This window comes from Dendrobium catenatum, unplaced genomic scaffold (assembly GCF_001605985.2).
Source record: "Dendrobium catenatum unplaced genomic scaffold, ASM160598v2 fragScaff_scaffold_1659, whole genome shotgun sequence".
NCBI classification, from domain to species: domain Eukaryota; kingdom Viridiplantae; phylum Streptophyta; class Magnoliopsida; order Asparagales; family Orchidaceae; genus Dendrobium; species Dendrobium catenatum.
This window is the reverse complement of record NW_021320121.1, coordinates 253,212-267,227: the sequence shown is the minus strand read 5'-3', so window position 1 is coordinate 267,227 and position 14,016 is coordinate 253,212. Positions and strand designations below refer to the sequence as shown.

Genomic DNA, 14,016 nt, shown 5'->3' with positions numbered 1-14,016 from the left:
TAGTCGTTTCCCCGCAGGTACAGAGCCATGTACGGTACTTAAGAGTTGTCCTGGCCACGCTAAGAAAAGCGTGCACCAGGCTTACCTGCCTCGTCGTATGTGTCGCACCGGATTCCCTCCTACCACGCTAAGAAAATCGTGTATAGGTGGTTAGCCGGCTCGTCACACACGCCGAGGGCAGGATTTTGGGGCCGAGGGGTCGCTCACCTACCTCGTCGTAGGTGTCGCACTGGGTTCCCTTCCCACCACGCTAGAAAAAAGCATGTATGGGCGGTTTGCCGGCTCGAGATGAACACCGAGGTAAGAGAGGATTTAAGTCTTAGAAATTATTCCTTGGCGACTGGCGCTAGAGGCTCGTGGACCGAGGCGGGAGAAGCAAGCATTTTGTTTATATTAATTATAATTAATAATAATTAATTCTAATTAATTAACAAATTATTTTTAATTACTTATAATTAATTAAATTTAATTCTAATTAAAGTTAATTATAATTAATCAGATTAATTATAATTACTTTATTAAAATTAAGTATAATTAATTATAATAAGTATAATTAATTAAAAAAATAATCATAATTAATTAAAATAATTATAATTAAATATAAACTTTTTTTTAATAGGATTTGGCCGAGAGGAGTGCGTGAAAGGGAGAAAGTTACCCTTACAGCCGGCGAGCTCTTGTTCTTGAGCCCGATCAAAATGTTGAACTTCCGGTCCAACAGAGAGGGAGAGTCGTTGGAGGAAGCGAGGTCGAACAGCCTAAGGAGCCGAAGAAGCGGCGCCTGCAATCTCTACACCTCCTTCCTCACCAGCAAGCTCCAGTTCAAGCGTCCGATCAAAATGTCGTAACTTCCGATCCTACGGGCAGGGAGAGTCGTCGAAGGAGCTTCGTCGAACAGCCAGGAAGGAGCCGAAGAAACGCACGGAAGGGAGAAAGTTATCTTCACAGCCGAGCGAGCTCCCGAGTTGCTTCCGATCAACTGTTGTAACTTCCGATCCGGCTGGGAGGAGAAAGAGCGAGAGAGGGATCGGGAGAAGAGTCGACGCGAGAGAGAGCCAGCGGCCGAAGGCCTTGTCCATGTATTCCTTTTAACGACGCGAGAGTGTCCTGCCAGCGATGTGAAAGGAGGTCGTGCGACGTGCGAGTCGTGCCGAGATCGTGCGTTCGGCAGAGAGTAGGTGAGATTTTGATTTATTTTGATTTTTTTTTTGTTTTCACGGGAGAGGGTCAACAAAAAGCCTAATTTATAATTTTAGAAAATACAAAATAGGTCAATTAAAGAAAAATTAAATTTCATGATTTTTTTACTCAACCAATGTATGTTTTCAAGTTCAAACATCATGTTAAGCATGTTCGAATATATTCCAAATTATTTGATTTTTTTCAATTGATTTAATAATTTTCATAATTTTTGTATTTTTTTATAATAATTTTCCGACCCCACGTAGTGAGATAAAGGCTTGATGATGTTGTTGTTGTTGTATAGAAAATATTAAATAATTTTAAAAATAAAAAAATATATATATTTAAAAATGTTCATTTCATATACATGATCATATCATATCAATTACATGAGCATTGGACATCTGCAGTGCATAGAATGTACATTTCATTATAAAAAACCTCTATTTTAAATGATGAAAAAAAGCAAATTTAATTAATCAACTTGGTTGAGGTTTAATTTAAATATGTCAAGTGAAATAATAAAAACTTTGCATAGTCAGTCAAGCATGCATAATAGAATTATCTTTCTAACTTAAGGACAAATAATTTTATATTTCATATCATGCTCCCTAGGATGGAACTCTTTTATTAGACATGGATTTTTAATATGCTTAGAAATCATCTAGTACACTAGGTAGCGACAATCTTGGCCCATATAAAATTTTAAGTCCGATTGAGTAGCTCTGATTGCATATAATTGAATCATCACATTCACTTTTTCGTGGGCAATTCTCTATACCACTAAAGATTATAAGTCCTACATATTTTCATATCCACCTCTTAAAAATTCCTTTGTCTAAGAATCTTGAGATCATGGGGTCAGATGTAATTCATAGTTTTTGACAGAGCGTCTCACAAATGGATTAGGTCGATGACCTTTTTCAGCTATATGATTTCAAGTTTGATAACTTAAGGATGATGGACCCATTTAGTTTTGATTAAGATTACTTCAACATTTTCCTAGAACTCTTATCATTTACCCATCACCCTTTTGAGTCCATTATACTTATTTGTTGAATTTTTGGTGATTCAATGATTCACTATATAAATTTTCTATGTGGAAAGATAGTCATCTTGCTTGGTCAAAATGATTCACCTTCTACCTTACAAATTCATCTATCTTAAAGCATAAGCTGCACTATTAGACCAACAGTCTTTGGATCGTAATATTCCTTAACTTGCACAAATTAAGATAAAAAACATATTTCATTTATCGAGAGTTGCTCTTAGATGTGCCCTTGAGTGTAATTATCCTTATGAAACCTAGTCCGTTTGGGAGATTGAGTAACCCACAATCTCTTGATTGCCTTGACCTCAATGATTGACTTCTTGCAAGCATTTTATGCATGTCTAGATAAGATTTGTTGGTCCTATCATGTTGGGCCTCTTTTCTTATTTCTTTTTGTGGAATCTCCTATACAAGAAGAACAAACTCTTGGGAAAGTCCGTGGTAGATAAATAATTAAATTAAGATGGTGCTTTTATTTTACTAGTGTGTTTTCTTTGTAGGGAAAAAATCAGGCTCCACAATTTAAAACTTGGTTCTCTCGAAGAAAAACTTTTGTTCCTCAAGTGTCCAGTGATCAAAATTCTCTTTGCAACTCTAATTCAAAGCTATTGCATAAGAAGAATCCGCTTGAGTTATTGTACCTAGATAAATGGCTGCCACTTCCATTATTACAAGGAGATAGGCATGAGGAGTTATAGCTAGAAAGTTAGGCCACAACCTGCACTATTAATCTGAATATACTATATGGGTTTCTTACTAGATTTTTTTTTCTTGCCTCACTTCTCAACTCGACCTTGAGGACAAAGTTGGTTTTAAAGGGGTGTTGAAATGTAAGCGAAATGCAAGTAGTAACAATGTAATTAGCATTTTGGGTTATGTTAATGGTTAATTTGTAGTTCTGGGTTAGAAGTGTATCATTGTGGTTCATAAATACTTTCAATTAATAGAAATAAATATAAAATGAAAAGAAAATTTCTTCCCTCTCTATTTTTTTGAGTTATATATATCCTCAAACTGCCTAGTTATCCCTCATTTCTCTTCTTTATTCATTATTTCTCCCTTTCTTCCCTGCTGTTTTCCCATACAGCAGCCACAGGGATCGAAGGTTCATATCACATCCACTCAGAATGTTTGGATACCCTTCATATAATCTTACTTAATACAACATAATGCACTGTAAATATCAAATTTAATATGAATTTGCCGCCATCAAAATCCCATAACCGCCAATGATTTTGCACAGCCATACTAATTTTGAGTAAGGAATTGTATCATATTCGCTATAACTTAAGCTTCCATTGTGTTCTGTAACAACAAAACTGTTAAGTATTGTTTTAGTTTTAGGTTATTTTGTTCATGCATGCTACCACACCATTGTTAACCTTCTATAAATAGAAGCCTTGTATGATATATTGGTTGGGGAAAATTAATGAAGCTTGAGGTATTTTCCTCCTCAATATTGTCTCTCTCTCTCCCTCCCTTTCCCTCTCTATCTCTTGCAAGAATGTCTCTCAAGATCTCCTCCAAGATCCTAACAAAAACAATTGTCAAGTTCTTTTCTTTCTCTATGCCTACAAAATGCAAATCCAAGCCCTGAGCCTTTTCTACATTCCATCTTCTCCATTTGGCTCTAACAAAATCCAACTAAAATGAAAATAATAGCTTGGTAATCTAAGAGTCATTCATTCCACCAAAAACCCTTCTCACTGCCAGACTGCAGATCCATATGCCCATTACATGCACTAATGTATTTAATTACAAACTACTAACATCGTAATATCAAATACGCACCAGGCACCAATCATGAAAACCTAACACAGAACAACCCAGATTGCAGTAAAGCGAACCTACCTGAGTCCCCAACAACGAGGATTCGAATCTGGCCAAATGGCGGACCGCCACTCTGAATCTGCTCGATCCCATCCCTTTCTCTTCCCCACCACGGCATTTTCCACCCCAATTTCCGTGGCTCAGAATGCGTTCCTCATCTTCGATTCAAAGGGCGAGTTGCAGGAATTTCAGAGGACATTAGAGATCCGGAGAAAAAGGAGAAAAAGGGGTTGATCTGAAGAGGGGAAAGAGACAGATAATTCGTATCAGATTATTTTATACGTAATCAAAGTTCTAAGCAGGGAATTTATTTTTTTATCTATAAATTATTTTAATATATATATTCGACTGTATTTTTATTTATTTATTATTATTTCCTGTGGTATTTTGATATTTTTTAAAATTAAAAAAAAAAATTCTTAGATTAGATATGTTTTCTAACATAAATAGTTATTTTAAAGAATAAAAAATAAAAGCACAGTCTAATATGCCCATTTTTATAATAAAAGATAAAATTTTTTTATTTAAATTTTGTTAATATTAATGCAAAGTTATAATAATATTGTTGCCAAGTCTCCAATCCTAAAGAAATTATTTTGTGCGGAGGCCGAACGTAACTCTACGTCCAAGAGGCGAGTCAGGTGTAGTCATGTCAGTAGTACCGAGCCACGGTATACAAAGAAGATGTGATGTGGCACATTCTGGTTGTTCTCCGAATAGCTTTCAGCATCCGCACAGAATATTTTTTTCCAATAAGAAATTATTCTGCGCAGAGGTCAGACGCATCTCTACGTCCGGAGGCGAATCAGGTGCAGCCACGCAGCAGTACCGAGCCGCGGTACAGGTGCAGCCACGCAGCAGTACCGAGCCGCGGTACTGAGTGGTGCCGAGCAGTATTGAGTCTCGGTATACAGGGAAGGGGTGACAATAGCATTTTGGTTGATCTCCAAACGATGCTCGGTGTCCGCATAAAATAAATTTTCCCCATCTTATGATAAAAAAAAAAGGTTGAGTTAAATGGTTGACAACTAATGCAAATTTTACTGAACAATTATAACAAAAATCTTGTAATACATTGTATTAACAAATTAAAAATCATCCTGCTTATAACTCATTTAGGGAGAAATTATTTTATGAGGATATCAGACTGTACGGAGACAAATTAAAACGCGCAACGTCACCCAGTACACAACGGCGGTATACATTAAAAAAGTGAAGTGACGGGTTCTGATTTACCTATGAACGACGTCTGTATCTACACAGAATAATTTCACTAATTTAGGAGAATATATGTTGTAAATCTGGCCTATATTAAGAAATCTTTAGTTGTTCTATTGAAAAGTTAGATATAGCTATAGCTATTCATTTCCATGGAAGCGTTGATTCCTCTTGAATTGCGTAATTACAGCTTAATCAATCCACCATCCCACGTGTCGCACGTGCGTAGATGCCCCACCTACACTCCACGACATGTGCGAATCTGTTCCCTCCAGGCCCACTTCACAGCAACGCGTCTGCCGACGGCCTAAGAGGCCCACTTCCACGACCTTTGGTTAGCCCAAGAGGAAAAGTGATGGGCCGCTACACGACAACTTGGCTGGGCCCACTGCAAAACAGTCCAAGGAGGTGGCTGGTGGAGCGGCGCACTGGGCCCACAGTTTGGTTCCGTGGTCACAGCGCGGCTGCTTGCGTGGCGGGCTGGGTGACGTTGGAAAGTTGACACGTGGAGAACATTAAATCACATCGGATGACACGTGGAGTATTATAATTTCTTTATGGCGTGGAAGAGGATATTTTGGTAATTTGATGGTAACTACCGGCCTTGCAAAGTGCAAATGGAAGTGATATTACTGGAATAGCCTTAACGGAGTGACTTTGTCACCGAGGTTCAATCTAAGGTAAGGGTGACTGAGGCTCTATTCAAAGGCAGGGGTGTAAATATATAACATAATCTGAAAATAAAATTCAAAAATTTTGAATTCGGGTCGATACTTTTGATAAATGGGTCGAATTTGAGTTTAAATTTTTGACTCAATTAAAAAGCTAGGTTGGTTCGAATTAACCTGTGAATCCAAATACAACTCGTTTGACCCATCGTCGGCTCGCACTCACCAGCTCGAGCTTGCACTCGCCCTCGCCTAGTAACCTGCTCAACTTCCTAGGAGTTGCCCCGTTGCCCGTGGTACTCAACAAGGAAGGTCTCTTGTCACCACCATTCCCCATCACCAACACCCCTTATTGCCGACCATTGCACCTGTTGTCACCCCTCTGTTGCCAGCCACTGCTACGTGGTTGCCCACCACCACTCTCGTCACTTGCCTCCAACAACCACCGCCCTTCTGTCATATTTTTTTCATCTAATTAAGATTTTTTCTTATATTTAAATTGGTTGATATTTAAAATTTATCAAATATTTACTCGTTCAAAAGACTACTATATTATTAATTAAGGCTATCAATAATAGATTCGGTATAAAATTTAATTTAAATATGACATATACAAAATTTCATGTTCAAATACATGTACAAATTCAGGTCAGATTCATGTTAACTCGTTTATTTCTTTTTTAGTAAACACTCATATTTAATTATTTTTCATTTTTTTTTCTAGTTGTCAATTCTAAATCAACTAATTATCTATTTTGAGTAAGGATGATAATAATACAACATGATTTTGATATTTCTAATATTGTATTTGATTGTTTTGTATTTTATAAATATATATTATTAATTAACTATAAAAATCATTTTTTTGGTGGGGCCCAAATCCAATTAATTGATGCAAGAGTTCAATTCTAACATCTATCACCAACAAACAACTTTTTCATAGACCAACAACACTATGTGCATATTTCTCCACAAAATAGCTGAGTTTACATAAAAGAGGATGGAGATATAAGCAAAGAAGTTCATAAACAATCCCATCTTACTAAGTCATTGAAGGAAAGATAAGGGTTTAATGAAAATAAATCATATAAATTAAAATAGAGGTTGTTGGAGGCTTGATTGAATTGATGGATGATTCTAATTAGGTCAAATATATAGATATCATAGGTCATATTTGATCAAAGGTTATGTGATAAATAAAAATCATTTAGATGCAAGAATTAGGTAGTGGTGTATATGAGTCAAGTCGACTCGTGAGCTGATTTGGATTTAATTTGATATATGACAACTTGTTAGTCGTGTTTGGTGAGCAAGTGAGGCAAGTTTAAGTCTACCTTAATTGGTTTTATTTGCTCATGAGCTAGCTTAATTTGGTAATATAAAATGGACTTGAAATGCATTAGAATTTAATAATTTAAATATTAATTATTCAAAATATCTAAAAATGTTATTTATTTTCTTTATCTCAACTAAGTGTTTTTTTAATTATATCCTAAAATTGACTTGTTTATATTATTTTATTATAACACTTATAAGTGAAATTATCTTATCTATTTTATCATAAATAAGAGGTGTTTCATGGTAGAATATTCATGTCTTATAGAGGGTTTAATTATAACAGCCCAATCTCTTAACTATCGAGATATTGTGCATTTTGGTCTAAGAGCATTGCAGTTTTGCTCTTTTGAAGTAATTTTTTAGGAGGTCACTCATCTAAGGATTTCTCCAGGATGAGCACACTTAACTATAAAGCTTTTTAATAAAAAATTAACCATTGCATCAAAATGTGTCTCTATTTTTAAGAGTTTAACTTCTTTTACTTTAGGAGTTTCACAATCTCCCCATACTTAAGTAACTAACATCCTTGTTAGTATCTTTATCCCATGATCATCTACCATACATATAGGATTCTAGAGATGGCCCCTTCAAGTTCAAGTGGTGACTCCCACTGCATAGTACTTTGTCACATATAGGATTCAAGCCATGGCATAGTATGACACTTAGTTATCATCTTTCAGCTATTGTATTGCTCTGATATCATTTATAACTGCCCAAACTCTTAACTATCGAGATATTATTCGTTTTGGTCTAAGAACCTCACAGTTTTGTCATGTTGGTATAACTTCTCAAGAGGTCACCCATCTCAGGATTTTTCTATAATGATCACACTTAACCGTGGAGTTTCTTAATATAATTATAACCATTATACTAAAAGGCACCTCTATATTTAAGAGTTGAACTTATTTTACTTATCACTTTTTACATTAACTCCTTATCCTTATATAAAGATCTGATACATACATTGATAAAACGAATGTTGAAATAAATACTCATGTTTGTGCCAAAATTCAAAAATAGAAAAAATCATATGATTTTACTCAATTGAATTATCCTCTTTATAAGAATGTAGAAGTTCTCTCTCTCACTTAATTTGAGAGGTAAGCTTATAAAGTTGGTAATACTTGCTTGATCTCCTATGTTTATAATATAAATTGCTAAAGAAGTTGCAAAGAATAATAATAGTCTAAAGTAACCGTTGGACAAAGATGGTTAGAAGATGTCGGTTGGGGAATAATAGACGGGCAATATTGATTAGGCAACGACAAGCAATGATTGGATGATGGAGGTCTACTTATGGTGGTTCTTGTTGGTGATCAATCAATAGTGATTGGATGATGGAGGTCATCTTTTGGTGGTTCCTGATGGAGGTTGTTTGTGTTGATCATCGGTCTAGGAGTATCGAATACTTAAGATTTCCAAGCTCTCTCCAAATTTAGCTCAGGCTCCCTTTATATGTGTTACGCCCCGATATCTAAAGTGGGAGGATCTATTTTTTTTTTTAAACTATCATATCATTGATAACTAGTGCTAACTAATTATATTAAAGAAAAATATAAATAATGATACATATAATTATATCTATCATATTCGAAAAGTTACACCATAAAAGCTCGATAAATTAGAAGAAAAATACTATTTTATCAAACTCAAAAAAATTAAAACCATATAAATTAAAATCATCGAAAACAGGAGTATGAGTATAATCACTTACAATGTTTAGAACATTTTTTTTATTAGAAGTGATAAACATAAAATGATAAAATCCCTTGAGAGCTTTCTCTCTCCTCTTCTCTTTCGCTTCCCTTATTCCCTTCCTCAGCTCCTTCCCCAATAAGAAACAGAATAGCAGGATATATATAATGTTTTTAGTGCCTAACACAGCGACATTCCAACCCAGCGCCGCAACACCACATGCTCATATATAGTTACTATAGAACATAGAGCGTCAGTGTCATCAAACTGAATTCCTATGCCCCGACGCTACACCCCTAGAGCCGTGGTGTTCGCAAGCACAACGCTGCAGAGCTCAAGCCAATATTTTAATGTTTTTAAAATAATTTCATTTTAAACTTTTGGGTTGTTACATTATGAACATTGGGGGATTATATTTATAATTTTTTTAGGGGATACTTTGATAATTTAAGTCAAAACTCGCATACACTTATTAGATGATGGTGTTGATTCACTCTATCATAGACTTCTTTTTAGTATTTATATGCTTTGGCAATATTAGAGTTTTGTGATATTTAGATCATTGTATTACTCTTTTTAAAATGCTCAATTTGATTATACACATGTAAGATTTGGAAATCATTTGATCTATCAAATAGTATTACAAAATTTAAACCTACATATTAATTAAGTGATAATTTTTTGCTTTAATTATAACACTTTTGGTGCTCTGGGGGTGTCTCTCTGAAATATTTTAGTATAAATTTGCTAAAATTAGAGTTCATATAATCTTAAGTTTAATTTCAAAAAATTCGAATTCATATGTTGTATTAGAATTTGTGCATGATTAGATGCATTAATAACATATCATTTACTCCTTTTTTTATACCTCAAAATTCATGTAATAAAAATTAAAATTTTAAGAATTCATAGCATAAATTTATAATTTTTTAAAAATTACGATGCCCAACGATTTCCTAGACTTCAATTTGAATATTTTTTAAAGCTGTGAACTAAGTTAAAGCTCCTAAATTATATAATTTTAGCCTTTTTTGAAACTGATGTTGACCACATTATTCGTGTGTATTTACCTTCGAGTGTGTTTGATTGATTTAATTAAGCAAGGTTGGGGCTGCTTAGGGCCTTAGTGGGATTTAAGTTATAAGTCCCCTCGCGGTGTCTTGCATTAGTTAGGTCATGGCATTAGTACTTGGTGTACAGTTCATCCCTTGTAGATGTAGGATCAAAGGCTTGCGGTATTGGTATACCATTGCACGTCTTATTGGTGGGTAAGCTCTCCACTCTTCAGAGGCTATAACTCAACCTATTTGTGTCACGCTGATGGCTATGCTTCTATCTTTCTCTCATGCATGCTTGGTATGAAATGACTCTTTTGATTTCCCTACTTTGAACTGACCGAGTGATTGTGTGATATGTGTATGTTGATTAGCCTAATTGAGCCTTTTTTTTTTAATTAGGAAAACCTAGATATTTCCTTATGCGTCAAACCCTTGGAGAGAATAATATAGCATCCTGAATCGATAGTTTTATTAGGTTGAGGCTTAAGATGTAATTAACAATAACGGCTTATGCTCGTGGAAAACTAATACCCACATCAAATAAATCGCATTCGAGCTGATGTATAGAAGGAGGGAAAATCTTATAATTATTGGGTCATATATATTATTATCCATCGAGGTGTGCAAGTGAAAGCCACTATCCTCTATGGTTAATAATATGTATGATATCATCTGTTCTCCCATTGTTCGACTAGCCTAGAGTGTAAATGTTTATGATCGTTTGTCCTGTGAGATAGTGCGATTGTACTCTTTGCATTCTGATCCCCATGAGCAGCATCCCTTTCGAAGACCTACAACTGATGCGTCAATTGGAGCAAGATATATTTAAAAAAAGAAATACAAACTTTTTCAAAATTGCTTGAAATTGATTGTATACTCTCTTTGAACTCTAAAAGTGTCAAAATTTAAAATATGGCCATCGGTGCGCACATCACCTCAATTGCCTTATTTTAAGAAAAATTAAATTATCTATCAACTTGATCAAATTTTCTAACACTCGACAAGAAAATTTATGAGTTGTCTCGTAAAATTGTCCTCGAACTATATCCTGATTTATTTGTCAATTTAAAGCTCAAAATAAATAACACCTCAATTGCCTTAATTGCAAATAAGCCTATTATGTCTTGTCAAATATTGTCACTCTAGAGCTAGTAAAGACAAAAAAATCCAAGTAGGATTCTCCCTTCCTTAAGGGCATTCATAATATTTTATATTTTGCAAAAGGATAAATAAATCAAAATCTTACAAATTATTGCAAATTCAAAATTTATAGCTTCTCATAATTCATTAAAAATTTATTTATATACTACACTTATTTAACCTAAAAAATAAACTAAAAGAAAAAGAAAAAACAATCAAAATCTTCTAATTTCTTGCACAAATACACAAAGCTTCTTGTGAAAGCTGACCCACAATACAAGTTGGCTCAAAGAGACAAAAATCATAGCACTGGCTATCATAAACTCATAAGAACATATTCACACGTTAACTTAAACAAAATTTTGGTTCCTTTCAATGCTTCACACTTCACCATTAACTGTCCAAAGAGATGAGCCAAATAAAAAATAAAATAAGTAGAAACTACTATTGAGCTGAATATGATTAAATAAGACTTTATTTATATTTGGCTCTAAATAAATGAGCTTATGTGAATTTGATAAACAAATAATAAACAGAAAATAAGAGAACACAAAACTTAGGCTTCGTTTGGGACGACATTTTTTTCTGCTTCTTAAAGCAATTTTCTAGCATAAAAATCTTAATTTTTGTACTAAAAAACTGCTTTATGAAGCAGTAAGAAAGCCGTCTCAAACGAAGCCTTAGAGTCAGTTTGAGATAGCTGTAGTGTCCTGTAAAAGTAATTGTAAAGATGCTTTAGAAAAATTAACATTTTTGCAAATAGTTGTAAATATTATGAATGTATTCCTTTTGAAAAGATTGAACAATTGCTTTATCATATATATCACAGATTAGAAAATCTAGTTGTAAAAATTAGTTTCTTCCTTCTATTTTTTTTTTTAAAATAGTGATAAAATAATAATAATAATAAGTTACCAAATGAAATTGTTATTGCAGACTAAAAACTAAAGTAATAAAAAAATTAGGCAAAACAAATTCTTAATATGTGTTTCACAATATATATATATATATACATACTCAATGGAATATTATAAATTGAAAACTCCTTAGAATCTTGTTTTCAACAAGTAGGAATTTCAGGATATAATTGAACTTGGGTAGTTTGGGATGACTATAACATTTTGTATGCATGATTATGAAGTTGTTGTAAGGATTTTTTTTTTTTTATTTGTGGAAAGGTACTGTTAATACCTCTATTCTTGGATGATTGGTATTTCTATTTCAAATTTTGTTGGTGATTTGTATACTTTTTTTTTCTTTTACCACTAGAACCACTGTTTCTGATTACATAGTGAATGTGTGAACTTTTGATGAAAAGAGAAGAAGAGAGGTAAAGAAATAGGTAAGCTTTCTTGAAGCCAGGCACAGAGGAGAAATAAGAAATTAAACTTTTTCCATTAATTTCAAGTTTCTGAATTACAGATACAATTTATAGACAAAATTGGATAGAGAAAGTACATACTAGTTAACGGTACTCTTGTTATCCAATGTACAGCTGATCACACGTGGACTGTGGCTTAACAGCCCCCCTCAAACTTATGGTTCGTAGGAGCTGTAAGTTTGGCGGCAAGAGTTTTGAATCTTGTATTTGGAAGAGGTTTGGTGAAGAGATCTGCGATTTGATCGTCGGTACAGATATGGTGTACCAAAATTTGCTTTTTCTTTATACAATCGCGGATGAAGTGGCAATCTACGTCGATGTGCTTGGTCCGAGCGTGGAAGATCGGGTTATTGGTAAGGGCAATGGCCGAGGTGTTATCGCAAAACACAGTAGTAGGATCGGTTTGAGGTGTATGAAAGTCATCCAGGAGTTGTCGTAGCCATATGACTTCCGAAGCTTCTGAGGCTAATGCTCGGTATTCCGCTTCGGTAGAGGACCTTGCTGTGGTGGTCTGTTTCTTGACTTGCCAGGAGATGATTGAGTCACCGAGAAAATTACAGTATCCAGAGATCGATTTGCGATCTTGTTGGCTGCTTGCCCAATCTGCATCAACGTACCCGCGTAAGGTTAAATTGTTCGGTTAAGAGGAATACCTGTGCCGGATGAGCCGTGAATGTAGCGGAGTAGGCGCTTGAGGGAGTCAAAGTGGGTGATGAACGGATTTTGCATGTGTTGGCAGAGTTGTTGTACAGCGAATTGAATGTCCGGTCGGGTAATAGTTAGGTACTGTAGTGCGCCAATGAGCTGTCTGTAGAGTTGCGGGTTGTCGTAGGGAGTGGTGGAGTCGTGTTGGCTGGGTTGTCGGTTGGGTAGAGGGGTAGTGACTGGTTTGGATTGATCCATGCCAGCCCGATGAATGATATTATGTGCATATTGTTGCTGATGAAGGAGAAGTCCTGTCTTAGTTTGGATTGCTTGAATGCCCAAGAATTGCGATAAGGGGCCGAGATTGCGCATCTGAAAGGTAGAATGTAGATTAGCTAATAATTTGTTAATTTCAGACGGAGAGTTACCTGCGAGCAAGATGTCGTCGACGTATATAAGCATGTAGATGCGAGTTGCGCCGGATTTGTATGTGAGAAGAGAGTGATCGGAGGGGCTGATTTTGAAGCCGTAGTTGAGCAGATGATTTGAGAGTGTAGCGTACCACTCCCTGGGCGATTGTTTGAGACCATAGAGTGCTTTCTTGAGTTTGCAAACGTATCCAGGATGCATTGAGTCTTGAAACCCCGGTGGCTGAGACATGTACACGGTATCGGAGAGATTGCCGTGGAGGAATGCGTTGGAGACGTCAAGCTGGTGAATGGTCCAGTTATGATGAAGAGCAAGAATGATGAGAACGCGTATGGTCGGCATCTTGGCGACAGGGCTGAAGGTTTCGTGGTAGTCGATTCC

General features: G+C 35.3%; 1 protein-coding gene across 1 annotated transcript in view; it reads right to left on the bottom strand.

Moving 5' to 3' along the window:
* Positions 1–4,348, bottom strand: part of LOC110097626 (small GTPase LIP1-like) — a 15,342-nt gene extending 10,994 nt beyond the window's left edge. The window contains exon 1 of the mRNA XM_020824124.2: positions 4,085–4,348. Within this exon, the coding sequence (XP_020679783.1) occupies positions 4,085–4,181 (97 nt within the window). The 5' untranslated portion in view covers positions 4,182–4,348. The remainder of the gene's footprint in view (positions 1–4,084) is intronic.
* Between the last annotated feature and the right edge of the window lie 9,668 nt (positions 4,349–14,016).